This window comes from Scyliorhinus torazame, chromosome 14, assembly GCF_047496885.1.
Source record: "Scyliorhinus torazame isolate Kashiwa2021f chromosome 14, sScyTor2.1, whole genome shotgun sequence".
Lineage (NCBI taxonomy): Eukaryota > Metazoa > Chordata > Chondrichthyes > Carcharhiniformes > Scyliorhinidae > Scyliorhinus > Scyliorhinus torazame.
This window is the reverse complement of record NC_092720.1, coordinates 9,251,296-9,278,981: the sequence shown is the minus strand read 5'-3', so window position 1 is coordinate 9,278,981 and position 27,686 is coordinate 9,251,296. Positions and strand designations below refer to the sequence as shown.

At 50.5% G+C, this 27,686-nt stretch overlaps 1 protein-coding gene and 1 long non-coding RNA gene across 21 annotated transcripts in view; one reads left to right on the top strand and one right to left on the bottom strand.

Annotated features, from left to right (window-relative positions):
* LOC140389512 (TRAF2 and NCK-interacting protein kinase-like) overlaps positions 1-11,897 on the top strand; it is a 302,323-nt gene extending 290,426 nt beyond the window's left edge. For all 20 annotated transcript variants that reach the window (XM_072473662.1, XM_072473663.1, XM_072473661.1 and 17 more), the window contains 5 exons: positions 6,209-6,309; positions 6,390-6,539; positions 8,938-9,097; positions 9,196-9,335; positions 9,739-11,897. In XM_072473662.1, the coding sequence (XP_072329763.1) occupies positions 6,209-6,309; positions 6,390-6,539; positions 8,938-9,097; positions 9,196-9,335; positions 9,739-9,822 (635 nt within the window). In that variant the 3' untranslated portion in view covers positions 9,823-11,897. The remainder of the gene's footprint in view (positions 1-6,208; positions 6,310-6,389; positions 6,540-8,937; positions 9,098-9,195; positions 9,336-9,738) is intronic.
* LOC140389514 (uncharacterized) overlaps positions 1-27,686 on the bottom strand; it is a 71,065-nt gene that overhangs the window by 17,078 nt on the left and 26,301 nt on the right. The gene's annotated exons all lie outside the window — the stretch shown is intronic.

Genomic DNA, 27,686 nt, shown 5'->3' with positions numbered 1-27,686 from the left:
CCCTTAAATGTCACTATCGTCCCTGCTTCCACCACCTCCTCCGGCAGCGAGTTCCAGGCACCCACTACCCTCTGGGTAAAAAACTTGCCTCGTACATCTCCTCAAAACCTTGCCCCTCGCACCTTAAACCTGTGCCCCCTAGTAATTGACCCCTCTACCCTGGGAAAAAGCCTCTGACTATCCACTCTGTCTATGCCCCTCATAATTTTGTATACCTCTATCAGGTCTCCCCTCAACCTCCTTCGTTCCAGTGAGAACAAACCGAGTTTATTCAATCGCTCCTCATAGCTAATGCCCTCCATACCAGGCAACATTCTGGTAAATTGGGACTTGAGGCTGTTTTCGTTAGAGAGAAGGTTAAGAGGTGACTTAATTGAGGCATGCAAGATGATCAGAGGATTAGATAGGGTGGACAGTGAGAGCCTTTTTCCTCGGATGATGATGTCTAGCACGAGGGGACATAGCTTTAAATTGAGGGGAGATAGATATAGGACAGATGTCAGAGGTAGGTTCTTTACTCGGAGAGTAGTAAGGGCGTGGAATGCCCTGCCTGCAACAGTAGTGGACTCGCCAACATTAAGGGCATTTAAATGGTCATTGGATAAACATATGGACGATAAGGGAATAGTGTAGATGGACTTTAGAATGGTTTCACAGGTCGGCACAACATTGAGGGCGGAAGGGCCTGTACTGCGCTGTAATGCTCTACGTTCTATGTTCTAAATCTCTTCTGCACCCTCTCTAAAGCCTCCACATCCTTCTGGTAGTGTGGCGACCCGAATTGAACACTATACTCCAAGTGTGGCCTAACTAAGGTTCTATACAGCTGCAACATGACTTGCCAATTCTTATACTCAGTGCCCCGACCAATGAAGGCAAGCATGCCGTAAGCCTTCTTGACTACCTTCTCCACCTGTGTTGCCCCTTTCAGTGACCTGTGGACCTGTACACCTAGATCTCTCTGACTGTCAATACTCTTGAGGGTTCTACCATTCATTGTATATTCCCTACCTGAATTAGACCTTCCAAAATGCATTATGTCACAGTTGTCCGGATTAAACTCCATCTGCCATCTCTCCGCCCAAATCTCCAAGCGATCTAAATCCTGCTGTATCCTCTGACAGCCCTCATCGCTATCCGCAATTCCACCAACCTTTGTGTCGTCTGCAAACTTACTAATCAGACCAGTTACATTTTCCTCCAAATCATTTATATATATATATACTACGAACAGCAAAGGTCCCAGCACTGATCCCTGCGGAACACCACCAGTCACAGCCCTCCAATCAGAAACGCACCCTTCCATTGCTACTCTCTGCCTTCTATGACCTAGCCAGTTCTGTATCCATCTTGCCAGCTTACCCCTGATCCCTTGTGACTTCACCTTTTGTACCAGTCTGCCATGAGGGACCTTATCAAAGGCCTTACTGAAGTCCATATAGGCAACATCCACTGCCCTACCTGCATCAATCATCTTTGTGACCTCTTCGAAAAACTCTATCAAGTTAGTGAGACACGACCTCCCCTTCACAAAACCATGCTGCCTCTCACTAATACGTCCATTTGCTTCCAAATGGGAGTAGATCCTGTCTCGAAGAATTCTCTCCAGTAATTTCCCTACCACTGACATAAGGCTCACCGGCCTGTAGTTCCCTGGATTATCCTTGCTACCCTTCTTAAACAAAGGAACAACATTGGCTATTCTCCAGTCCTCCGGGAAATCACCTGAAGGCAGTGAGGATCCAAAGATTTCAGTCAAGGCCTCAGCAATTTCCTCTCTAGCCTCCTTCTGGGGTAGATCCCATCAGGCCCTGGGGACTTATCTACCTTAATATTTTTGACGATGCCCAACAACTCGTCTTTTTGGATCTCAATGTGACCCAGGATATCTACACACCCTTCTCCAGACACAACATCCACCAATTCCTTCTCTTTGGTGAATACTGATGCAAAGTGTTCATTTAGTACCTCGCCCATTTCCTCTGGCTCCACACACAGATTCCCTTGCCTATCCTTCAGTGGGCCAACCCTTTCCCTGGCTACCCTCTTGCTTTTAATGTACGTGTAAAAAGCCTTGGGATTTTCCTTGACCCTATTTGCCAATGACTTTTCGTGGCCCCATTTAGCCCTCCTGACTCCTTGCTTAAGTTCCTTCCTACTTTCCTTATATTCCACACAAGCTCCGTCTGTTCCTTGCCTTCTCGCCGTGACAAATGCCTCCTTTTTCTTTTTGACGAGGCCTACAATATCTCTCGTTATCCAAGGTTCCCGAAATTTGCCGTATTTATCCTTCTTCCGCACAGGAACATGCCGGTCCTGAATTCCTTTCAACTGACACTTGAAAGCCTCCCACATGTCAGAGTTGATTTACCCTCAAACATCCGTCCCCAATCTAGGTTCTTCACTTCCCGCCTAATATTGTTATAATTAGCCTTCCTCCAATTTAGCACATTCACCCTAGGACCACTCTTATCCTTGTCCACCAGCACTTTAAAACTTACTGAATTGTGGTCACTGTTCCCGAAATGCTCCCCTACAGAAACCACTACCACCTGGCCGGGCTCATTCCCCAATACCAGGTCCAGTACAGACCCTTCCCTCGTTGGACTAGCTACATATTGTTTTAAGAAGCCCTCCTGGATGCTCCTTACAAATTCTGCCCGTTGAGGTCAGGAATAGCAGGGATCCCAAGACGGACTCCTGGGGAATTCCACTATAACCTTCCCCCAGTCTGAAAAACAACCATTCACCATTACTCTTTGTTTCCTGTAACTCAGTTAATATTATATCCATGTTGCCACTGTCCTTTATATTTCATGAGCTCTCACTTCACTCATTGGCCTGTTTGCAATTATCAAATACCTGTCCAAATGCAGCAAGACCTGGACAATATCCACGCTTGGGCTGACAAGTGACAAGTTACATTCACACCACACAAGTGCCAAGCAATGACCATCACCTACAAAATAGAATCTAACCATTGCCCTTGACATTCTGTGGCATTACCATCGCTGAATCCCCCACAATCAACATCCTGGGGGTTACTATTGATCAGAAGCTGAACTGGACCCAGCCACATTAATACTGTGGCTACCAGGGCAGGTCAAAGGCCAGGAATCCTACAGCGAGTAACTCACCTGTACACATGTATGTTTGCTTTCCTTTATTAATCTACATTTTCCCAAGTGACTATGAATTTTGCCTGGAATTATATTCCCTCAAAAATTCCCCACCAATGAGGTTCAACTGCCTGGTCTGTAATTTCTGGGGTTTTCTTCACAATTATTTTTGAACAAGGGTGTAACATTTGCAATTTCTCCAGTACTTTGGAAGAATGAAGATTGGAAAATTATAGCCACGAATGTCTCCATAGTTTCTATCTGACTTACCTCGATGCCCTTGCGTGTATCTCATGGTCCCGCTGCCTTACCAAGTTCAGATATTGTACCCAAATGTCATTCCACCAACTCGGCTCCATGTCCTTTTAGATCCTTGCCTAGCAAAAATCTAATAATCCACAATTTGAAATTATTGTAGACACCGTCACCAACAGAAAAAGTTTCTTTCTATCTCATTCAGTAATTGTCTTCATAAACTAACCATTTCACCCCTGGTATCGTTCTGGTAAATCTGCTCCACACTCGTTCTAAGGTCAATGTGTCCTTTCTACATGAAGTGTAAACATGTTCCTATCTTCACCCTGTATTGAGACAGGAACAAGTCCATTGTTGCTGAGGTGTGGGAATCCCAGTGGATTTCCTTTGGGACATTGAGGGCATTTCATCATTCCCTCTGCCATCGGAGGTTAGCATACTCCGCACAGAGCAAGGATCCAAAGGTGAGGCATCCCTGATCTGGTAAACTCAGCTACTCACTGCAGGGCCACAAGGAGCCATCCAGATAAACGTTCAACTCAGTTTTGCACTTGAACTAAGTTCCATTAGGGCCACTCAGCTCCTGCCCTCATTACAACCTTGGTTGAAACATGGAAAAAAACTCCAGAGGTGAGAGTGACTGCCCTTGACACCAAGGCAGCAGTTAACAGACCATGGCATCAAGGAGCCCTGGCAAAACTGGAGTCAATGGGAATCAGGGGGAAAACTCTCCGCTGGTTGGAGTCATACCCGGCACAAAGGAAGATGGTTGTGGTGGTTGGATGTCAACTATCTCCATTCCAGGACATCACCGTAGGAGTTCCGCAGGGTCATGTCTTGGGCCCAACCATCTTCAGCTGCTTCATCAATGACCATTCTTCCAAAGTAAGGTCAGAAATGGGAATGTTTGCGGATGACAGCACAATGTTCAGTACCACTCGCGACTCCCCAGATACTGAAGCAGTCCTTGTCCAAATGCAGCAAGACCTGGACAATACCCAGGCTCGGGCTGACAAATGGCAAGTAAAATCCATGGCCACACAATGAGAATCAATGCACCGCCCCTTGACATTTCATTGCGTCCCCATTGTTGAATCCCCCACTATGAGCATCCCGGAGGTTATCATTGACTAAACTGGACCAGCCATATAAATGCTGGGGCTACAAGAGCAGGTCAGAGGCTAGAAATCCTGCGGGGAGTCATTCACCACCTGACTCCCCAAAGCCTGTCCATCATCTACAAGGCACAAGTCAAGAGTTTGATGGAATACTCCCCACTTGAGTGAGTGCAGCTCCAATAACACCATCCAAGACAAAACAGCCTTCTTGATTGGCATCCCATTCACAAATATTCATTCCCTCCGCCACCGACAAACAGTGGCAGCTGTGTGTACCATCTACAAGGTGCACTGCAACAAGTAACCCAGAGGCCCAGGCTAATGCTCTGGGGACATGGGTTCAAATCCCACCACAGCAGCTGGTGGAATTTAAATCCTGTGAATAAATCTGGAATATGGAGCTAGTCCCCGTAATGGTGACCATGGAATGATCGCAATTGTTGTAAATCACAGAATTGTTACAAGGCAAAAGGAGGCCATTCGGCCCATTATGTCTGTACCAACTCTCTGAATGAGCAGATCACCCGAGTCCCATTCTCCTGCCTTCTTCCTGTAACCGTGCATGCTCTTCCTTTTCAGATAACGGAGAAATTCCCTTTTGAATGCTTCAATTGAACCACCCTCCACCACATTCTCTGTGAGAGCGTTACAGAGCCGAACCACTCGCTTCGCGATTTTCCTCGTATCACTATTCCTTCTTTTACCAATTATTTTAACTTTGTGCCCTATCATTCTCGAGCCTTTCAGTTTCTCGTTACTCTGTCCAGACCTCACGCAATTTTGAATGCGGATATTAAATTGCAAGGGCGGCACGGTGGCGCAGTGGTTAGCACTGCTGGCCCACGGCGCCGTGGACCCGGGTTCGAATCCCGGCCCCGGGTCACTGTCCGTGTGGAGTTTGCACATTCTCCCCGTGTCTGCTTGGGTCTGACCCCACAACCCAAAGATGTGCAGGGTAGGAGGATTGGCCACGCTAAATTGCTGTTAATTGGAAAAAAATTTTTTTTATCTCCTCTCAACCTTAAAACGTAGGAGCAGTAGTAGGCCGATCGGCCCATCCAGTCTGCTCCGTCATTCAATGGGATCATGGCTGATCGGTAAATCCTCAATTCCACTTTCCTGCATTATCCCCATAACCCTCAATTCCCTCACTGATTAAACAGGTCTATCTCAGCCTTGAATATACTCAATGACCCAGTCCCTACAGCCCTTTGTAGTAAAGAATTTCAAAGTTTCACTATCCTCTCAGAGAAGTAAACTGTCTCAACGTGTCCAATCTATCTTCCTGAAAGAAGCCCCTGGGACCAGTCTCCTGAATCTTCTCTGCTCCCTCTCCAATGCCTTCACATCCGTTCTGCCGTGTGGCGTGCAGAACTGGGCACAGTATTCGAGCTGAGGCCGAACGAGGCCTTATACAAGTTCATCATAACCTCCTTGCTCCTGTTCTCCATCTTAAAAACCCATCTGGTTCACTAATGTCCGTTGGGGAAGGAAATCTGCCGTCCTTACCCGGCCTGGCCTACACGTGACTCCAGTCCCACAGCAATGTGGTTGTCTCTTTAACCACCCCTCTGAAATGGCCGAGCGAGCCACTCCGTTCAAGGGCAATTAGGGATGGGCAACCAATGCCGGCCCAGCCCAGCGACGCCCGCATCCCGCGAAATCATAAACAAAAATTAACTTCTTCAACCCTTTTTGTTTCATCCCAACTTGCAGTTAAATACGAGAGGATTAGGTTTCTCGTGATCGCTTTGAAGAATGCGGTGGAAATCTATGCCTGGGCACCAAAACCTTATCACAAGTTCATGGCCTTCAAGGTACAAAAACGTAACACAACACAATCCGGTTATGTTTTTCCTTTGGCAAAGTTTTCAGAATAATGAGCTTCCCTCAACAGTCTTTTTCAGATCTTCAGCACAGACCATTATTGGTTGACCTCACGGTGGAAGAGGGGCAACGGTTAAAGGTTATCTACGGGTCGCATACTGGCTTCCATGTGATTGATGTCGATTCAGGGAATGTCTATGACATTTATCTACCATCACATGTAAGTGTAGTGTTCTGCGGTTCCAGCATTGATCCCGTAGAGAAGCCATCCAACCTATTCTTTGCATCCAGTGGTAGGGAACCCTTCAATGCCGACCACAACTTTTGTGTTGTAATGGTTTAGAATAATACAGATAGACGTTGTGCCAGCTACCACTCCCCTGCCCTTTCCAATTAAAATAATCCTCCATTCCCCTTTTGGCAAGTCTTACAGACAGCGTACAATAAGGAGAACAATCCCAGCTTTTATAATGTTTGCTCCTCCTGGTTACAAACCCAAACCAGGTAATGGGGTGGGTCCCAAAATCTACCTTTGCTGTTATCTTGTCATCTAGTCTCTCATTGAAGTTGCCTCGGACAGATTCTTCCTCTTCATTTCTTCTCAGTAACTCTTAACTCTGGCCTTCAAACGTTTACCAGGGGCGAGATCTACCCGAATGGGGTCAGAGTCCCTTAGCGAACGGGATTAGCCGGGTGTTTCCCGGCTCTCGGAGCGCCGAGCAGCACCCCGCTATCCAATGCGCACCCGGGTGGACCTGGGGCCTCAGCGGGGGAACTCCCCGACGAGGTCACACTCAGCCCCGCTCACCGAAGTTCCTCAGTGCAGCGAGGGATCGAGACGACATTTTAAAATGGCATCCCAATCTCTTGAAGCCCCGACGTAACCCGTGAACCCCCCCCCCCCCCAATGTCCCAACCCAAGGAGGTCCCCAGGCCATCCCCGCACTCCCCACACCCACGCAGGGCACGCCCTGGCCCAATCATCGTCGCCCAAAAATGCCAGCTTGACACCTTGGCAGTGCCAGCCTGGCAGTGCCCCTGCCGCCTGGCAATGCCACCCGGGCACCTTGGTAATGCCAGGGTGTCACCTAGCTGGCACTGCTGGGGTGCCAGGCTGGCATTGCCAGGGTACCCAGGTGGCACCAGCCGTGCCAGGGTACCATCCTGCCCAGGGGGCATGCATCTGGGGGTCTCCCATCCCCTGGGAGACCCCCACCAGTGCCGTTCCATCTGGTCCCGGTTTGTGGAGACCAGCACTGAACGGCACTTGCCCAAGATCTCCCGAGGCGAGAGAGTTAGATCCCAACACCTTGGTTAGATCTTGCGAACGTAGAGCCTCACTTTAATTTGCAGATTTGCCAGGAAGTGATCCTTATTGCGATTTCACAAGGCGTGTTGAGCCGGGTAGATTCCCAAAGTGGGATCTCCCGGATGCCGGTTGCCCCACGATGCTTTCAGGGTGCAACGCGACAGGTAGGTCCAACCCAGGACCTTAATATTCTCTAAATAGTTTGGTCCAGTAGTGTAATATTACTGGACGAGTCATAAACTATTGACTCGAGATCCAGAGACAGTGGGCGCGACTCTCCCAAAACATTTCTAAATTAGTTTGTGGCGGGTTTTCAGGGAGTTGCCAGCGAGTTCCCCACTGCTATCCAATGACACTTGGTAAGTTTTTGGGGCCCTCACCGGTTTAGCCCACACGGGATGTGATTCTCCTGTCGCATTGCACGCAAATGAGAGCACAACGTGACCAGCGAATACCGGGAGAGACCCGCGAGATATCACAGTCGGAGCCCCATCCCAAACGGGCAGGACTAAATGATAAACTTACTTACGTCCTACCTATTCGGGATCCACCAGCCTCCCGCGATTTTCCGGCCTCCCCAGGGAGGATGCAGCCGGGCGCCGATCAGTGCTGGTCCACACAAACATGGACCAGGCAGAACAGCACTCAGGGGGTCTCCCGGGCCATCTGAAACCCTTGGGTGGTCAGGGAAAGGGCAGGGTGGCCCCCTGGTCCTCCTCCTGGAACGTGGGCACCTTGGCACTGCTCAGCCAGCACCTTGGCACTGTCACCCTGGGCACTGCCAAGGTTTCCAAGCTGCCAGGAGGACACTGCCAGGGTGGCACTGCCAAGGGCCAGGGGGCGAGGGAGGCCATGCCCATGAAATGAGATGGAGGGGTTGAAGGCTGAGGGAGTGCAGGCAAGTAAAGAGGGGCCTCTTGGCCTCTAACTCTCCCCCCTCGGTCTCTCTCCCCCCTCGATATCTCTCCCCCTCAATTTCCCATCCCCCCTTGATATCTCTCCCCCTCAATACCTATCCCATCCCCGATATCTCTTCTCCGCCTCTACATCTCTCCTCCGCCTCTACATCTCTCCTCCGCCTCTACATCTCTCCTCCGCCTCTACATCTCTCCTCCGCCTCTACATCTCCCCCTCTCTCTACATCTCTTCCTATCTCTCTCTCTCTCTCTCTCTCTTCCCCCCCTCCCCCCACCTATACCCACACTGTTACTGTCTCCATCACTCTTTTTCTCTCTGTCAATCACTCCTGCCTTGGTGTCTATCTGCTTCCATGTTCAGTAACAGTATTTTCTGAACACTTTCAATCCAGATTCAGGCCAACATCACACCTCATGCTCTCATCATTCTCCCCAAAACCGATGGGATGGAAATGCTGCTCTGTTACGAGGATGAGGGGGTTTACGTCAACACCTACGGGCGAATCACCAAGGACATTGTGTTGCAGTGGGGCGAGATGCCCACCTCTGTCGGTAAGGATGCAGAATTCCTCGAATTGTTCCCTGTTTTTCCCCCCCCCTCCCCCCGTGACAGTCACCTGGACAATGCAGCCTCTGTTTATTCCCCACAGCCTATATCCATTCCAGCCAGATAATGGGCTGGGGGGAGAAGGCCATTGAAATTCGGTCAGTGGAGACGGGACACCTCGATGGCGTCTTCATGCACAAGAGAGCTCAACGCTTGAAGTTTCTTTGTGAACGGAATGACAAGGTGAGGATCTTCTTCCTTTTTCTGAACTAAATTACATTCGGCCACATTGACCCTGGGGCCCCGTTGGCCCTGGGGCCCCGTTGACCCTGGGGCCCCGTTGACCCTGAGGGTCCATTGACCCTGGGGCCCCGTTGACCCTGGGGCCCCGTTGGCCCTGGGGCCCCGTTGGCCATCATGTGTCAGGAGGGGCTCGGTTAATGTATTTAAATGAGGTTCCCACCCTTCTTGGTTCCTTCACTGGCGATTGGCGTGGAAATTTGGAAAACGCGATCTCGGTGGCGAGGATTGTGTTTTCCCACTCGCTAAGGCATTCTGCCGCCTCGCCGCCGTTCTCGCTGATGACGAGCCAGGGCTGAAAATCACTCCCTCGGTATTTCAAGTGCTGACCCTCTCTCATTTCCAGGTTTTTTTTGCGTCCGTGCGTTCGGGGGGAAGTAGCCAAGTCTTCTTCATGACCCTGAACAGGAACTCGATGATGAACTGGTAACAAGACGAAGAGCACGCATTCTTTACAGACTCACACTGACACAACGGACGTCGACAATTTAGAGTGATTTCTAACCTTTAAAGGAAAAATGCCTCTTGACGTTACGGATATAAAAGGACTAATGCAATATAACAAAGCCTGTGTCACGTATCTTGAGATGATAGTGATGATGATGATGATGATTTTTTTTTTAAGTTCCGGTAAAACTTGTGCGCGTGGCAACAGTCTCTGAGGAGGAACCTTCAGCATCGAGACCGCTGTAAAGACTCCTTAGCGTCAGGACGTTCTGAAGATTGTGGGGTTGTTTTCCTGCAGGCACCTTCTCACCAGAACTGAACAGAGAGAAAGAGAGAGTACAGTACTTCTGACATACAGGGTAGGGAGGGAGCTGAGAGTACAGACCGGCATGCTGGGTGCAGGTGGTATCGGCGGGCGAATGAACCCATACCATTTTTTCCAAAACATTTTTGGTCCCTTGTGAGCGTCAGAAGCAAGGGACCTGGTGTGGGATAGAAGGGGCTGTCAAATATTGATAATTCTAACAATGGAGTAAAGGCTTTATTCATAACAGGGAAAAAGACATTTTTTTTTAACAAGTGAATTACTCTTAATTTCAAATTGATGGAACAGCATAAAAATTCTACCGTTAGTTTAGTGGAAAAAGCTCAGTTTGTAGCTGGGCGGCTTAATTCGCAAGAGGGAGTTTACTCCTTTGACTACTAGTGTTCGGTTCTGGGCCTAAAGCCAGTTAATGGGTTTCCTTTGGATCACTGGTGTTTAATCTGAGGAACTTGCTCTGTGGACCTTTTCCCCTGGGACTGACAGGTTGCAGACAAATCCACAATGTCACTTTGTGAGGGAACGTCAGATAGTGGGACCTTTCCCTTCGGCCAAAGGTCAGCTTGGGAGGGATTACAGATAGAGCGAGAGAGGGGGGGAGGAGGCAGAAGAATGAGGGGAGATGAAGGGAGAGCAGGAGCGGGAAGAGGGATGGAGAGAGCGAGAGGATAAGAGGGTTGGGGGGGGGGGGGGAGGTCAAGAAAGAGAGGAGTATCGGAGGGTTATTTTGGAGATATAATATTCCTGAGGGCTGTGAAAGGGATTGGTGCCAGGTTGAAGACCGCAAAGTGCCAACCAATGAGGCCATTTCAGATACCTCGCCCACAGCGCCCTCTCTCCCCCTAATCAACCCCCCCCCCCCTCTCCCACCCCTTAGGGCTCCAGTCCTGAACATATTCCAATGGCATCAAGGTGGTGCAGGTAACCCCCACATTGTCTTTTAAATTCTGTCGCAGGATGTGGGTATTGCTGCCAAGGCCAGCCTTGGTGCCCACCCCGAGCCTCCCTTGAATTGAGTGCTCGCCAGGCCATTTCGGACGGCCACATTCCTGGCCCAAAGAGCAGCCCGAAAGTTGGCATATCAGCGGTGAGGAGCTGGTGACGGCCGCTACACCAGCCGTGTGCGCATCCCCCAAACCCCTTTTTGATGGCGTTTCGGTTGTTTTGAAAACGCAAATACCAAAAGCAAGAAATTGATTTACACGTCACGAACTATCCCAGGAGGAACAAAAAAAAAAGCAGTTCGAAATTTTCACATCCCAGTCAAAAGAAAAAGCAGCAAAACTGACCAGAGGTGATACTGGAGTTTGATTTTGAAACAAGATTAGACCAGTTCAGTCAGACAGGTTTTACTGGGAGCCTTCATTTCGAAATATTCCAGTGTTTCCTTCTGGGTACCCAGTGAGAGGGGGGGGGGAGGGGGGACATAAAGTGGCAACGTAGCGTATGTTATTTGGGAGTTTGATGAGTTCTGCTCCTTTCTAGAGCCCTCGTGTGTATCTGTCTAAATGGTTACGATTGGCCTGAGTGATGTGAAGAATATTCTTTCCTTAAATAGCTGCGGGGCGTGGCTGATTATGGACTAGAGTGTTGTCATGAATTGATCTATGTAATTTCCTGTTTTTTAACCTACCTCCTTTTCTCATTTTGTGTGTAGCTGTTTTAACAGCAGGTATTAAGTCAAGCTTGAAGCTTTTTTTTAAAAAAAAAAATAAATTAAATGTGTCATTTTCTTACTCCTGTTTTTCTTAATTCAGATTTCAAAAGGCACCTCCTGCTCCTTAGTTTCTGGAGGCCTCTGGTTCATTGCATAACACAACAGTCTTGCCACGTTTCTCATGCACTTACAACTTGGTCACATCTCCTAAGACGACCAAAAAATATTGAAGGGGTAGATACAAGTGGATAGATTTCCTCTGGTGGGGAGGATCCAGAACAAGGACTTGCACCGTTAAACTTCTAGAGCCAGACGTGTCAGGGGCAACTTGAAAGTGTTGGAAAAACTTAGCACGTCAGGCAGCATCTGTGGAGAGACAAACGGATCTAACGCTTCCTGTCTAATATGACACTTCACGACTCAAGAAAAGTAGAGGTGTGATGGTTTTTAAAATTTATTTCCTTATTTTTTTTATAAATTTAGAGCACCCAATTCATTTTTTCCAATTAAGGTGCAATCCGTCTGCCCTGCACATCTTTGGGTTGTGGAGGCGAAACCCACGCAGACACGGGGAAAATGTGCAAACTCCACACGGACAGTGACCCAGAGCCGGGATCGAACCTGGGACCTCGGCGCCGTGAGGCAGCAGTGCTAACCACTGCACCACCGTGCTGCCCAAGGTGTGATGGTGTTATGGGCCAGGGTTTAGAGAACCCCAAAGTGTATCGTGGAGTTCACCTGACCCACAACTTTTTTTTTTTTTATAAATGTTTTATTGAAAATTTTTTCCCAAACAACAATTTTCCCCCTCTTACAAAGCAAACGCAACAATAACAATACAGAAATTTTAAACAATACACAAGTAACAAAACCCCTTTATCTTTGACCTAAACTAAACCCCCCCCCCCCCTCCCCCCCCCCCCCCCCTGGGTTGCTGCTGCTGGTCATCTGTCTTCCCTCTAACGTTCCCCTAGGTAGTCGAGAAATGGCTGCCACCGCCTGGTGAACCCTTGAGCCGATCCTCTCAGGGCAAACTTTATCTGCTCCAGTTTAATGAACCCCGCCATATCTTTTACCCAGGCCTCCAGTCCGGGGGGTTTCGCCTCCTTCCACATGAGTAGGATCCTGCGCCGGGCTACTAGGGACGCAAAGGCCACAACGTCGGCCTCTTTCGCCTCCTGCACTCCCGGCTCTTCCGCAACTCCAAATAGAGCTAACCCCCAGCCTGGTTTGACCCGGGCCTTCACCACCCGCGAAATCACTCCCGTCACTCCCTTCCAATACCCTTCCAGTGCCGGGCATGCCCAAAACATATGTGCGTGGTTTGCCGGGCTCCCGCCACACCTCCCACATTTGTCCTCCACTCCAAAGAACCTGCTCAATCTTGCTCCCGTTATGTGTGCTCTATGTAGCACCTTAAATTGAATCAGGCTAAGCCTGGCGCATGAGGAAGAGGAATTTACCCTGCTTAGGGCATCAGCCCACATACCCTCCTCTATCTCCTCCCCTAGTTCTTCTTCCCACTTTCCTTTTAGTTCGCCCACCGACTCCTCCCCCTCTTCCCTCATCTCTCGGTAAATCTCTGACACCTTGCCCTCTCCGACCCACACCCCTGAAAGCACCCTGTCCTGTATCCCCTGTGTCGGGAGCAATGGAAATTCCCTCACCTGTTGTCTAGTAAATGCCCTCACCTGCATATATCTCAAGAAATTTCCCCGGGGCAACTTATACTTTTCCTCCAATGCTCCCAAGCTCGCAAAAGGCCCATCTATAAATAAATCTCCCACCCTCCTAATTCCCAACTGGAACCAGCTCTGAAATCCTCCATCCATTCTTCCTGGGGCGAACCTATGGTTGTTCCTGATTGGGGACCCCACCAGGGCTCCCCGCACCCCTCTCTGTCGCCTCCACTGTCCCCAGATATTCAATGTTGCCGCCACCACCGGGTTCGTGGTAAACTTTTTAGGTGAGATCGGTAGCGGCGCCGTCACCAGCGCCTCTAAACTCATCCCTTTACAGGACTTTCTCTCCAGTCTTTCCCACGCCGCTCCCTCACCCTCCATCATCCATTTACGTATCATTGCCACATTGGCGGCCCAATAGTAATCGCCCAAGTTCGGTAGTGCCAATCCTCCTCTGTCCTTACTACGCTGAAGGAACCCCCTCCTTACTCTCGGAACTTTCCCTGCCCACACGAAGCTCGTGATGCTCCTGTCTATTTTATTAAAAAAGGTCTTAGTGATTAGTATAGGGAGACATTGAAATACAAATAAGAACCTCGGGAGGACCATCATCTTAATTGCTTGCACCCTGCCCGCCAGCGATAGAGGCTGCATGTCCCACCTCTTGAAGTCCTCCTCCATTTGTTCTACCAACCGTGTCAGATTAAGTCTGTGCAAGGTTCCCCAGCTCCTAGCGATCTGAATCCCCAGGTATCGGAAGTTTCTTTCCACTTTCCTTAGAGGCAAGCCTTCTATCTCTCTACTCTGGTCCCCTGGATGTATCACAAATAATTCACTCTTCCCCATGTTTAGCCTATACCCCGAGAAATCCCCGAACCCCCTCAAAATTCGCATAACCTCTATCATTCCCCCCGCTGGGTCCGACACGTATAACAATAGGTCATCCGCATATAACGAGACTCGGTGTTCTTCTCCCCCTCTAATCACCCCTCTCCATTTCCTGGAGTCTCTCAACGCCATGGCCAGAGGTTCAATTGCCAACGCGAACAACAATGGAGACAGCGGGCATCCCTGTCTTGTTCCCCTATATAGTCGGAAATACTCCGATCTATGTCGACCTGTAACTACGCTTGCCGTTGGAGCCCCATAAAGAAGTCTAACCCAGCTAATAAACCCGTTCCCAAACCCAAACCTCCTTAACACTTCCCATAAGTACTCCCACTCCACCCTATCAAATGCCTTCTCTGCGTCCATTGCCGCCACTATCTCTGCCTCCCCCTCCACTGGGGGCATCATTATCACCCCTAATAGTCGTCGCACGTTAAAATTCAGTTGTCTCCCTTTTACGAACCCTGTCTGGTCTTCGTGCACCACCCCCGGGACATAGTCCTCTATCCTCGATGCCAGTACCTTTGCCAACAATTTGGCGTCCACGTTCAACAATGAAATGGGTCTATAGGACCCGCACTGCAACGGATCTTTATCCCTCTTCAAAATTAACGATATCGTCGCCTCCGACATCGTCGGGGGTAGAGTCCCCCCTTTCCTGGCCTCATTGAACGTCCTCACCATCAACGGGGCCAACAAGTCCACATATTTTCTGTAATACTCCACCGGGAACCCGTCTGGTCCTGGGGCCTTCCCTGCTTGCATGCTTCCCAGTCCCTTAATAACCTCGTCCACCCCAATCGGTGCCCCCAGGCCTACCACCCCCCGCTCCTCCACTTTCGGGAACCTCAATTGGTCCAGGAACTGCCGCATCCCCTCCTCTCCCTCTGGGGGTTGAGACCTATACAGTTCCTCATAGAAGGTCTTGAACACCTCATTTATCTTTCCTGCCCTTCGCACCGTGTCTCCCCTTTCGTCTCTAATTCCTCCTATTTCCCTCGCTGCTGCCCTCTTTCGCAATTGATGAGCCAACAGGCGACTCGCCTTTTCCCCATATTCATACCTCCTCCCCTGTGCCTTCCTCCACAGTACCTCCGCCTTTCTGGTGGTCAGAAGGTCAAATTCCGTCTGGAGTCGTCTCCTCTCCCTGTACAATTCCTCCTCCGGGGTCTCTGCAAATTCCCTATCCACCCTTAAAATCTCCCCCAGTAATCTTTCCCTTTCCTTGGCCTCTGTTTTCCTTTTGTGGGCCCCAATGGAGATCAGCTCTCCTCTGACCACCGCTTTTAGTGCTTCCCATACCGCTCCCACAGGGACCTCGCCGTCGTCATTGACCTCCAGGTATCTCTCAATACACCCCCGCACTCTTGCACACACTCCCTCATCCGCCATCAGTCCCACATCTAATCGCCAGAGTGTTCTCTGCTCCCTTTCCTCTCCTAATTCCAGGTCCACCCAATGTGGGGCATGATCCGAAACCGCTATGGCTGAGTACTCAGCTTCTTCCACCCTAGAGATCAACGACCTTCCCAAAACAAAAAAATCTATCCGGGAGTACACTTTATGGACATGGGAGAAGAAGGAATACTCCCTAGCCCTAGGTCTAAGAAATCGCCATGGATCCACTCCCCCCATTTGGTCCATAAACCCCTTAAGTACCTTGGCCGCTGCCGGCCTTCTTCCGGTCCTTGAGCTGGATCTATCTAGCCCCGGGTCCAGCACCGTATTAAAGTCCCCTCCTAAAATGGAGTTTCCTACCTCCAGGTCCGGTATACGCCCCAGCATCCGTCTCATAAATCCCGCATCGTCCCAGTTTGGGGCATACACGTTAACCAACACGACCTCCATTCCCTCCAGCCTGCCACTCACCATTACATATCTACCTCCGCTATCTGCTATGATGTTCTTTGCTTCAAATGCGACCTGTTTCCCCACCAAAATGGCCACCCCTCTATTCTTTGCGTCCAGTCCTGAGTGGAACACCTGTCCCACCCATCCTTTCCTTAGCCTAACTTGGTCCGCCACCTTTAGGTGCGTCTCTTGGAGCATAACCACATCTGCCCTTAGTCCTTTCAAATGCGCGAGCCCTCGGGCCCTTTTTATCGGTCCGTTCAGGCCTCTCACGTTCCACGTGATCAGCCTCACTAGGGGGCTACCTGCCCCCCTCCCGTGTCGACTAGCCATTACCTTCTCTAGGCCAGTCCCATATCCCGCCTCCGCGCTCCCGCTCGCTCCCCCAGCGTCGCACACCATCCCCGCCCACCCACTCTTTAGCCATTTCCTTTTGGATTTCCGCAGCAGCAACCCAGTTGTCCCCCCCCCCTTCCCCCTCCCTCCTCCCCTCCCCGCTAGATCTCTTTCTAGCTTGATTGCTCCCCCCATATTACTTCCGTAAGTCAGCTGACTTCAACTGACCCCGGCTACTCCTGCTCACTCCTCGACCCCCCCCATGTGGGGAACTCCCATCCGCCTTGCGCCTGTCTTCCCGCCTTATTCTTTCTGGTGCGGGAACATCCCTTTACCTGACCCGCCTCTTATGGCGCAGCTCCCTTTCCCCTCCCCCTCCCCTTCCCCATTCTCCAACTATGTCCCGTCTTTCCCCCCTCACCGGCGCCCACATTTCCCCAATGTCTCCCCCCTTCCCTGTTTACTTCTCAATTAACTTCCACCGTAACATTAACAATAACATTTCCTGCAGCATCAGTCCCTCAGTTCCGATCCAATTTCTCTTCTTTGATGAAGGTCCATGCTTCCTCCGCCGTCTCGAAATAATGGTGTCTCTCCTGATACGTGACCCATAGTCTTGCCGGCTGCAGCATCCCGAACTTCACCTTCCTTTTATGCAACACCTCTTTGGCTCGGTTGAAGCTCGCCCTCCTTCTCGCCACCTCCGCACTCCAATCCTGGTATACCCGTACCACTGCATTCTCCCATCTGCTACTCCGCACCTTTTTAGCCCATCTCAGGACCTCTTCTCTATCCTTAAGGCGGTAAAATTGCACGATTATCGCCCTGGGTGGTTCTCCCGCTTTTGGTCTTCTCGCCGGAATCCGATTTGCCCACTCCACCTCCAAGGGGCCCGTAGGGGCCTCAGCACCCATCAGTGAGCTCAGCATCGTACTTGCGTACGCCCCACAGTCCACTCCTTCCACACCCTCAGGGAGACCCAGTATCCGAAGGTTCTTCCTTCGCGCTCCATTTTCTAGGGCTTCGATCCTTTCAGTACACTTTTTATGAAGTGCCTCGTGCGTCTGTGTCTTAACCGCCAGGCCCAGGATCTCGTCCTCAATATCTGTCACCTTCTGCTCCACCACACGGAGCTCTGTCTCCTGGGTCTTTAATGTCTCCTTGAGCCCCTCAATTGCCTGTAGCAACGGGGTCAGCACCTCCTTCTTCAGCAGCTCCACGCACCGTCTCACAATTTCATGCTCAGGCCCCCATGTCGCCTGCGCTTTCTCCGCCGCCATCTTGTACTTCTCTCTTTCTGACCCTTTGGTCGACGATTCCTCGCGCTGCAGCCGCCGCCGCCGGTTTTTTCCTCCTTCGTTTGGGGGGGACTCCCTTCTCACACGCCCCACACCGGGTTGCGTCGTCGAAAAATTCCCCGTTGGGGCTCTTAAAAGAGCCCGAAGGTCCGTCGGAGCTGGAGCCGCCGAAGCGTGCGGCTAGCTAGGCATCACCGCAACCGGAAGTCCCTTCAGTGGCCTTGATGAGGTCTTTTCACAGTTGTTCCCTCTGCTGCTAGAATTCACTTTTGATACAGGCCCTCAGGTCAGCTTGCAGCTTTAAGCTTGCCCTTCCCCCGCCTGCATGCTGGAAGAGGCCCTGTTTATCCTGTAGTTGCAGCCAAATCTTTTACTGTTTCTGCGTGTGTCTGGCAACCAAGAGACATACCCTTCCTGGGGGACACTGTCGGGGGAATATTGCCGCCTTCTTCCCACACCGGGAAATGTCAAACAAATGCCGTGGGGGCCCTGTAAAAGAGCCCAAAAGTCCGTTCCAAGCAGGAGCTGCCGAATATGCGACCTAGCTCTGCATAGCCGCACCCGGAAGTTGACCCACAACTTTTAATCGATTGTGGTATGGGGAGCACACGGCCCACTCTACAGGTGTGGTACAGCAGAAATGGAAAAATATTTTTTAAAGCAAAACAATGTTTATTCTATGAACTCAAGTTAACCTTTTTAAAACATACAGTGAACATCTTAGCGACCATCAATTCAAATACAATCCCCAAAGAATACAACACTAAGTAATCCTTTAAGCTTTCCTTTTAACATCCATAAGACTTAAAACATCTTTTACCAAAAGCACATCAGGTTAAAGTCACTACTGTTATTAGTTTTAAATCACCAGGATCAATTTACAGTCTTTAGATTACAGAGAGAGACTCTAATACACCTTCTGGCTGTGACTGCAGCTATCCAGCTCTGAAAACGAAACTAAAACACACCCTGCAGCAAACAGCCTAAAACGAAAGTAAAAAGCTGACAGACAGCCCAGCTCCACCCACTCTCTGACATCACTGCAGTAATAAACACCCATTTCTTAAAGGTACTCTCACTACAGATACTTATGTACACACCCATTTATAAACACCCATTTCTTAAAGGTACTCTCACATGACGATGGGTTTAATGCTATTGGAAAATGGGGGAGGGGTAGGTGGAGCAAAAGAGAAGGTGGAGAGTGAGGGAGATGAAATGACAGAGACCACGGAAAATAGGCAAATCGAGTGGTGATGATGGTATTAAAGAGCAAGGTTTAATGTGCAGCAATGTGGCACAGTGGTTAGCACTGCTGCCTCACGGCGCTGAGATCCCAGGTTCGATCCTGCGTGGGGTTTGCACATTCTCCCCGTGCCTGCGTGGGTTTCACCTCCACAACCTAAAGATGTGCAGGATAGGTGGATTGGCCACGCTAAATTGCCCCTTAATTGGAAAAGATGAATTAAGAACTCTAAATGTATTTATTTTTTTATAATAAAGAACAAAGTTTGGTCAGAGTAGTCATTAGAAGCACAATAAAAGTCAACACTGTCTGATGGCAGAGATGAGAGGTTTGTCTTATGAAGCGAGATCTGCCAGTTTAGGCCGATACTCTCTTGAGTTCAGGAGAATGAGAGGAGATTTAATTGTGGTGTACATGATGATAAAGGGTATTGACAAAGTAGACACAGAGCGGATGCTTCCTCTTGTGGGGGATCTAGAACGAGAGGTCATAGTTTTAGGATAAGGGGCAGCAGATTTAAAACAGAAATGAGGAGAAATTACTTCTCCCAAAGGGATGTGAATTTATCGAATTCGCTACCCCAGAGTGTGATGGATGCCGGGACTTTGGGTAATTTTAAGGAGCAGATAGACAGATTTTTAATCAGTAACGGGTTGAAGGGTTATGGGGAACGGGCAGGAAAGTGGAGTTGAGGGCAAGAGGAGATTAGCCATGATCGTATTGAATGGCGGAGCGGGCTCGAGGGGCTGAATGGCCCAATCCTGTTTAGTTCTTATATTGTCATGCAAAATAATCTTTATTATTGTCACAAGTAGGCTTACATTAACACTGCAATGAAGTTACTGTGAAAATCCCCGTGTCGCCACATTCCGGCGCCTGTTCGGGTACACAGAGTGAGAATTCAGAACATAGAACATTACAGCGCAGTACAGGCCCTTCGGCCCTCGATGTTGCGCCGACCTGTGAAACCACTCTAAGGCCCATCTACGCTATTCCCTTATCGTCCATATGTCTATCCAATGACCATTTGAATGCCCTTAGTGTTGGCGAGTCCATTACTGTTGCAGGTAGGGCATTCCACGCCCTTACTACTCTCTGAGTAAAGAACCTACCTCTGATATCTGTCCTAAATCTATCTCCCCTCAATTTAAAGTTATGTCCCCTCGTGCTAGACATCACCATCCGAGGAAAAAGGCTCTCACTGTCCACCCTATCTAATCCTCTGATCATCTTGTATGCCTCAATTAAGTCACCTCTTAACCTTCTCTCTAATGAAAACTGCCTCAAAACCCTCAGCCTTCCCTCATAAAATCTTCCCTCCATACCAGGCAACATTCTGGTAAATCTCCTCTGCACCCTTTCCAATGCTTCCACATCCTATAATGCGGCAACCAGAATTGCATGCAATACTCCAAATGCGGCCGCACCAGAGTTTTGTACAGCTGCAACATGACCTCATGGCTCCGAAACTCAATCCCTCTACCAATAAAAGCTAACACACCGTACGCCTTCTTAACAACCCTCTCAACCTGAGTGGCAACTTTCAGGGATCTATGTACATGGACACCGAGATCTCTCTGCTCATCCACACTACCAAGAATCTTACCATTAGCCCAGTACACTGTCTTCCTGTTATTCCTTCCAAAATGAATCACCTCACACTTTTCTGCACTAAACTCCATTTGCCACCTCTCAGCCCAGTGCTGCAGCTTATCTATGTCCCTCTGTAACTTGTAACATCCTTCCGCACTGTCCACAACTCCACCGACTTTAGTGTCATCTGCAAATTTACTCACCCATCCTTCTACGCCCTCCTCCAGGTCATTTATAAAAATGTCAAACAGCAGTGGCCCCAAAACAGATCCTTGTGGTACACCACTAGTAACTGGACTCCAGTCTGAACATTTCCCATCAACCACCACCCTTTGTCTTCTTCCAGCTAGCCAATTTCTGATCCAAACTGCTAAATCACCCTGAATCCCATGCCTCCGTATTTTCTGCAGTAGCCTACCGTGGGGAACCTTATCAAACGCTTTACTGAAATCCATATACACCACATCAATTGCTTTACCCTCATCCACCTGTTTGGTCACTTTCTCAAAGAACTCTATAAGGTTTGTGAGGCACGACCTACCCTTCACAAAACCGTGTTGACTATCTCTAATCAAATTATTCCTTTCCAGATGATTATACGTCCTATCTCTTATAAACCTTTCCAAGACTTTGCCCACAACAGAAGTAATGCTCACTGGTCTATAGTTACCGGGGTTGTCTCTACTCCCCTTCTTGAACAAGGGGACAACCTTTGCTATCCTCCAGTCTTCTGGCACCATTCCTGTAGACACAGATGACTTAAAGATCAAAGCCAAAGGCTCAGCAATCTCCTCCCTAGCTTCCCAGAGAATCCTAGGATGAATCCCATCCAGCCCAGGGGACTTATCTATTTTTTACACTTTCCAGAATTGCTAACACCTCCTCCTTATGAACTTCAAGCCCTTCTAGTCTAGTAGCCTGAATCTCAGTATTCTCCTCGACAACATTGTCTTTTTCCTGTGTGAATACTGACGAAAAATATTCATTTAGCACCTCTCCTATCTCCTCGGACACCACGCACAACTTCCCACTACTGTTCTTGACTGGCCCTACTCTTACCCTAGTCGTTCTTTTATTCCTGACATATCTATAGAAAGCTTTAGGGTTATCCTTGATCCTCCCTGCCAAAGACTTCTCATGTCTCCTCCTGGCTCTTCTTAGCTCTCTCTTTAGGTCCTTCCTCGCTAACTTGTAACTCCTGAGCACCCTAACTGAACCTTCATGTCTCATCTTTACATAAGCCTCCTTCTTCCTCTTGACAAGTGTTTCGACTGCGTTAGTAAACCACGGTTCCCTTGCTCGACCACTTCCTCCCTGCCTGACAGGTACATACTTATCAAGGACACGCAGTAGCTGTTCCTTGAACAAGCTCCACATTTCCATTGTGCCTATCCCCTGCAGTTTTCCTCTCCATCTGATGCATCCTAAGTCTTGCCTCATCACATCATAATTGCCTTTCCCCCAGATATAACTCTTGCCCTGCGGTATATACCTATCCCTTTCCATCACTAAAGTAAATGTAATCGAATTGTGGTCACTGTCACGAAAGTGCTCACCTACCTCCAAATCTAACACCTATCCTGGTTCATTACCCAGTACCAAATCCAATATGGCCTCGCCTCTCGTTGGCCTATCTACATACTGTGTCAGGAAACCCTCCTGCACACATTGGACAAAAACGGACCCATCTAAAGTACTCGAACTATAGCGTTTCCAGTCAATATTTGGAAAGTTAAAGTCCCCCATAACAACTACCCTGTTGCTTTCGCTCCTATCCAGAATCATCTTTGCAATCCTTTTCTCTACATCTCTGGAACTTTTCGGAGGCCTATAGAAAACCCCTAACAGGGTGACCTCTCCTTTCCTGTTTCTAACCCCAGCCCATTCTATCTCAGTAGACGAGTCCTCATCAAACGTCCTTTCTGCCACCGTAATACTGTCCTTGACTAACAATGCCACCCCTCCCCCTCTTACCACCTTCCTTGAGCTTACTGAAATATCGAAACCCCGGCACCTGCAATAACCATTCCTGTCCCTGCTCTATCCATGTCTCCGAAATGGCCACAACATCGCAGTCCCAGGTACCAACCCATGCCGCAAGTTCACCCACCTTAATCTGGATGCTCCTGTAATTGAAGAAGACACACTTTAAACCACCTTCCTGCCTGCCGGTACACTCCTGCAACTTTGAAACCTTACTCATGACCTCACTACTCTCATCCTCCTGTATACTGGAGCTACAATTCAGGTTCCCAAGCCCCTGCTGAACTAGTTTAAACCCTCCCGAAGAGCATTAGCTAATATCCCCCCCAGGATATTGGTACCCCTCGGGGCCAGGTGTAGACCATCCGGTTTGGAGAGGTCCCACCGACCCCAGAATGACCCCCAATTATCCAGAAATCTGAAACCCTCTCTCCTGCACCATCCCTGTAGCCACGTGTTCAACTCCTCTCTCTCCCTATTCCTCGTCTCGCTAGCACGTGGCATGGGTAACAACCCAGATATAATAACTCTGTTTGTCCTAGATCTAAATTTCCACCCTAGCTCCCTGAATTCCTGCCTTATATCCCTATCCCTTTTCCTACCTATGTCGTTGTCCAATTCACCCAACAAGCATGTCTTTTGGGACTTGGGGGAGGAAACCGGAGCACTCGGAAGAAACCCACGCAGACAAGGGGGAGAATGTGCAGACTCCGCACAGACAGTGACTCAAGCCGGGAATCGAACCTGGGACCCTGGCTCCGTGAAGCAATGGTGCTAACCACTGTGCTACCCTGCCGCCCATATGTCAGGGATGGCAATATCAGAATGCGATAATAGCAGAATAAAGGTCAGCACCGTCTGAAAGCACACATAGGGGACGCAATTCTCCCATCGGGAGACTAAGTCCCGACGCCGGAGTGAAAACCGGAGTGTTTCACTCCGGCGTCGGAGGCCGCTCCCAGCCCCCTATGCCCCCGCCCTCGGGGGGGGCTAGGAGCTGCACCGCATCATTTACGCGTGCCGGGCCTTGGCGCCGCGTAAAAGTGGCGCCGTGTAAATGACGCGGCTAGCACCGCGTAAATGACGTCACCCGCACATCGCGGTTGCCATCCTCCCCGCGGCCGCCCCGCAAGAAGATGTCGGGGCGGCAGAGGAAAGGAGGTCCTCCTTCAGAGAGGCCGGCCCGCCGATCGGTGGGCACCTGTCGTGTGGACGGCGCCGGCGGGAACCTGTCGTGTTGGGCAGGCCGCTCGGCCCATCTGGGCCGGCGATTCTCCCAGCGGCCAGCCGTGATTCTCGCCGAGCCGGTTTGGGGGGAAGGGAAGTGAATATCTGGAACTCTTCTCTCGAAGAGTGGCTGACGGCGGAGTGACTGACCTTGACATCAAGGCAGCGTTTGGCCAGGTATGGCAGGAAGGGGCCCTAACTGAACTGGAGTCAATGGGAATCGGGAGGAAAATTTGTCCAGTGATTGGAGTCATACCTGGCACAAAAGGTGGTTGTGGTTGTTGGAGGTCAATCATCTCAGCTCCAGGACATCACTGCAGGAGTTCCAAGGTAGTGTCCTCGGCCCAACCATCTTCAGCTGCTTCATCAATGACCTTCCTCCCATTAGAAGGTCAGAAGTGGGGATGTTTGCGGATGACTGCACAATGTTCAGCACCATTCGCGACTCCTCAGATAATGAAGCAGTCCCTGTCCAAATGCAGCAAGACCTGGGCAATATTGAGCTGACAAGTGGCAAGTTACATTCGCGCCACACAAGCGCCAGGAAATGATGATCTCTAACAAGAGGGAATCTAACCATTGTCCCTTGACATTCAATGACATTACCATCGCTGAATCTCCCACAATCAACATCCTGGAGGTTACCATTGATCAGAAACTGAACTGGACTAGCCATATAAATACTGCAACCACCATCGAGCAGCTGTATTAGCTGCGGGCACTAATGGCCACTAAATATTGCAAGAGGCCAAAAACGGGATTTGCTTGCCGTGATTTCCCAACGTGATCTTCCCAAACCCTCTCTAATGACACAATCAGGTACACACCCACAGCCCGATTAGCATACATTAGAATAGATTTCAATATCAGTAATGGGCTTGACGCTGCTACTTTCCTCCTTCCCCCCCCCCCCTCAATGGGTCACCGCACCCAGTCAGTGTGGCTTCATGCTGGCACGAATCGCTACTGGTTATCAAAAATGAAAAACAGTCATGGTGACCACGCTGGGGCACATAAGTAAGTATGGTCCCTGGGTGGTGAGGGACGTGCCTGGACAGGGCCTTGGCAAGGCCCCCGCCACTGCTTTTGTCGCTCTGCCAGTGCCCGGTCATGGTGCATTTTAAAGATGCGCCTGACCTCTGTTGAACAGGCCCCGTCCCACCAGAGCGATGGTGCAAATCACGGCCCCAGATTCTGTCTGCAATGAGAATCCGGAGAGAAAACCCAGCATTGCAGCTGGAGAGACCCACGGCGGGTTTCAATGTCAACCTGACATACGGCAATTCCACCCAGTGGCTCCAAAGCAGGTCAAAGGTTAGGAATCCTACGTGAATAACTCACCACCCAAAGCCTGGTCACCATCTGCAAGGCCCACGTCAGGAGTGTAATGGAATACTCTCCACTTGCCTGGATGAGTTCAGCTCCAACAACACTCAAGAAGCTCAACACCACCCAGGACAAAGCAGTCTGCTTGATTGGCACCCCTTCCACGAGCATTCACTTCTGCACCACCACTCCGCCCTTCCACAATGCTCTGCCCCTCGTGATGCTCCGCCCCCCTGATGCTCCGCCCCTGCATGATACTCCGCCCCTCCGTGGTGCTCCACCGCTCTGTGGTGCTCCATCGCTCTGTGGTGCTCCACCGCTCTGTGATGCTCCGCCCCTGCATGATACTCCGCCCCTCCGTGGTGCTCCACCGCTCTGTGGTGCTCCACCGCTCTGTGATGCTCCGCCCCTGCACAATGCTCCGCCCCTCGTGATGCTCCGCGCCTCCGCGCTGCTCCACCCCTCTCTGATGCTCCGCTCCTGCACGATGCTCCACCCCTCCGCGCTGCTCCACCCCTCTCTGATGCTCCGCTCTGATTTGTTATGTTGTAGGTGTAACATAAGCGGCTTCCTTGTGATGCACTTGACAAAGGAAGGTTCAGACGTGGAGGTAACTTCAACACGTTTATTAAACTATTTACACTTCTATTACTCAGGTTCGACACTACTGCTAATCCTACTATAGCTACCCAGACTGACTAACCAGTTGCTGCAATCCACGCGGTGGGTGTAATATTGAATCAACCCCGTGTCTGTACTCACTGACTGTCTCCACTGGAAAGAGGCAGATTATGTGTGTGGTGTCCTTTCTATATGTGTTGGTGTAATGCCCCCCTGTGGTGGTGTCACCTCTGTGTGTATCGTGAATGTCCATTGGTCGTGTTCTATCTAACTGATCTATTGGTTGAGTGTGTGTGTGTGTGTGATGTCACTGGTGCTCCCTCTAGTGTCTAGCTAGCCTACATGCACTTACATTGATGCACATCACCACACGCTCCTGCACAATGCTCCACCCCTCCATGATGCTCTGCCCCTCTGTGATGCTCCGCCCCTGCACGATGCTCCACCCCTCCACGATGCTCCACCCCAGCACGATGCTCCGCCCCTGCATGATGCTCCACCCCTCCATGATGCTCCGCCCCAGCATGATGCTCCGCCCCTCCATGATGTTCCGCCCATGCACAATGCTCCGCCTCTCAATGATGCCCCACCCCTCTGTGATGCTCCGCCCCTCCACACTGCTCCGCCCCTCCATGATGCTCCACCCCTACATGATGCTCCGCCCCTCAATGATGCCCCATCCCTCTGTGATGCTCCGCCCCTCTGTGATGCTCCGCCCCTCCACAATCCTCTGCCCCTCCACGATCCTCCACCCCCCCACGATGCTCTACCCCTCCATGATGCTCCGCCCCTCTGTGATGCTCCACCCCTTCCTGATGCTCCGTCCCTCTTCGGTGGAAGTCACATGGGAGTGAATTGGTGCAAGTATTTACAAACGGGACCTGGATACTAATAATAATAATAATAATCGCTTATTGTCACGCATAGGCTTAAATGAAGTCACTGCGAAAAGTCCCTGGCTTTTGAGTGGCTGTTGAGTGGCAGCCAGAAGGTAAGGAAACTTTTAAATGCTCTCAAATTTCGGGCTTGCTGAGGGGTGGCTGTCTGGACCTGGGGGAATAGCGCGGCCAAGTCCGTGTCCCCCTCGGGATCTGGGTGGGCTGACTCAGACCCCCATTGCTGCTGTATGTCATTTAAACCCACCCCTTTGGTACATGTTACTGTCTCCCCGGCGCCTCACCCTGCCGACTGCTCGCTGTGTCCTGTAAATGTTCACAGAGCCTCTGGTCATTTGGGAGCCCTCCCAGGCCGCCCCTCTGGAAACCTCAGACCCCGGCTGACCCGTCACCGGGATGGGCGTGGCCAAGCTCGGTCGCCAGCCCCCCAGGTGCTGCCACTACCCAGTTCACTCACTAGTAACTCGGCTCCACTGCAGGGGAAGCAGGGGGATCGCAGAGCTCACCCCAAACACAGAACCCCTGCCGCGACACCCTCCCTGGCACACTGCCCCTCTCAGGGCAGAGGCCTCACCAGCAGCTAGCCCACTCCTCAGAACCACCAGCTGTCTCCAAGCCCTTCCCACCCTGCGCCAGCCCCCAGCCAGGAAATCTGGCCAGCTCGCTGTCACAACTTGTGTGTTACACCCAGACTTCACATCACACTGCAGCTCAGGTCCCACCTCCCTGCTTCACCCCCACCTGAAGGATCTGGGGCGTCATTCTCCGCCGGCGGGAGTCTCCGTTTTGCCGGCGCCCGGGGGTTTCCCGACGGCGTGGGGCTGCCCCACAATGGGAAACCCCATTGACCGGCCGGGATAATGGAGCATCCCGCCGGCGGGTCGGGGCAGAAATGTGGCGGGGCGGGTAGGAGAATTTCGC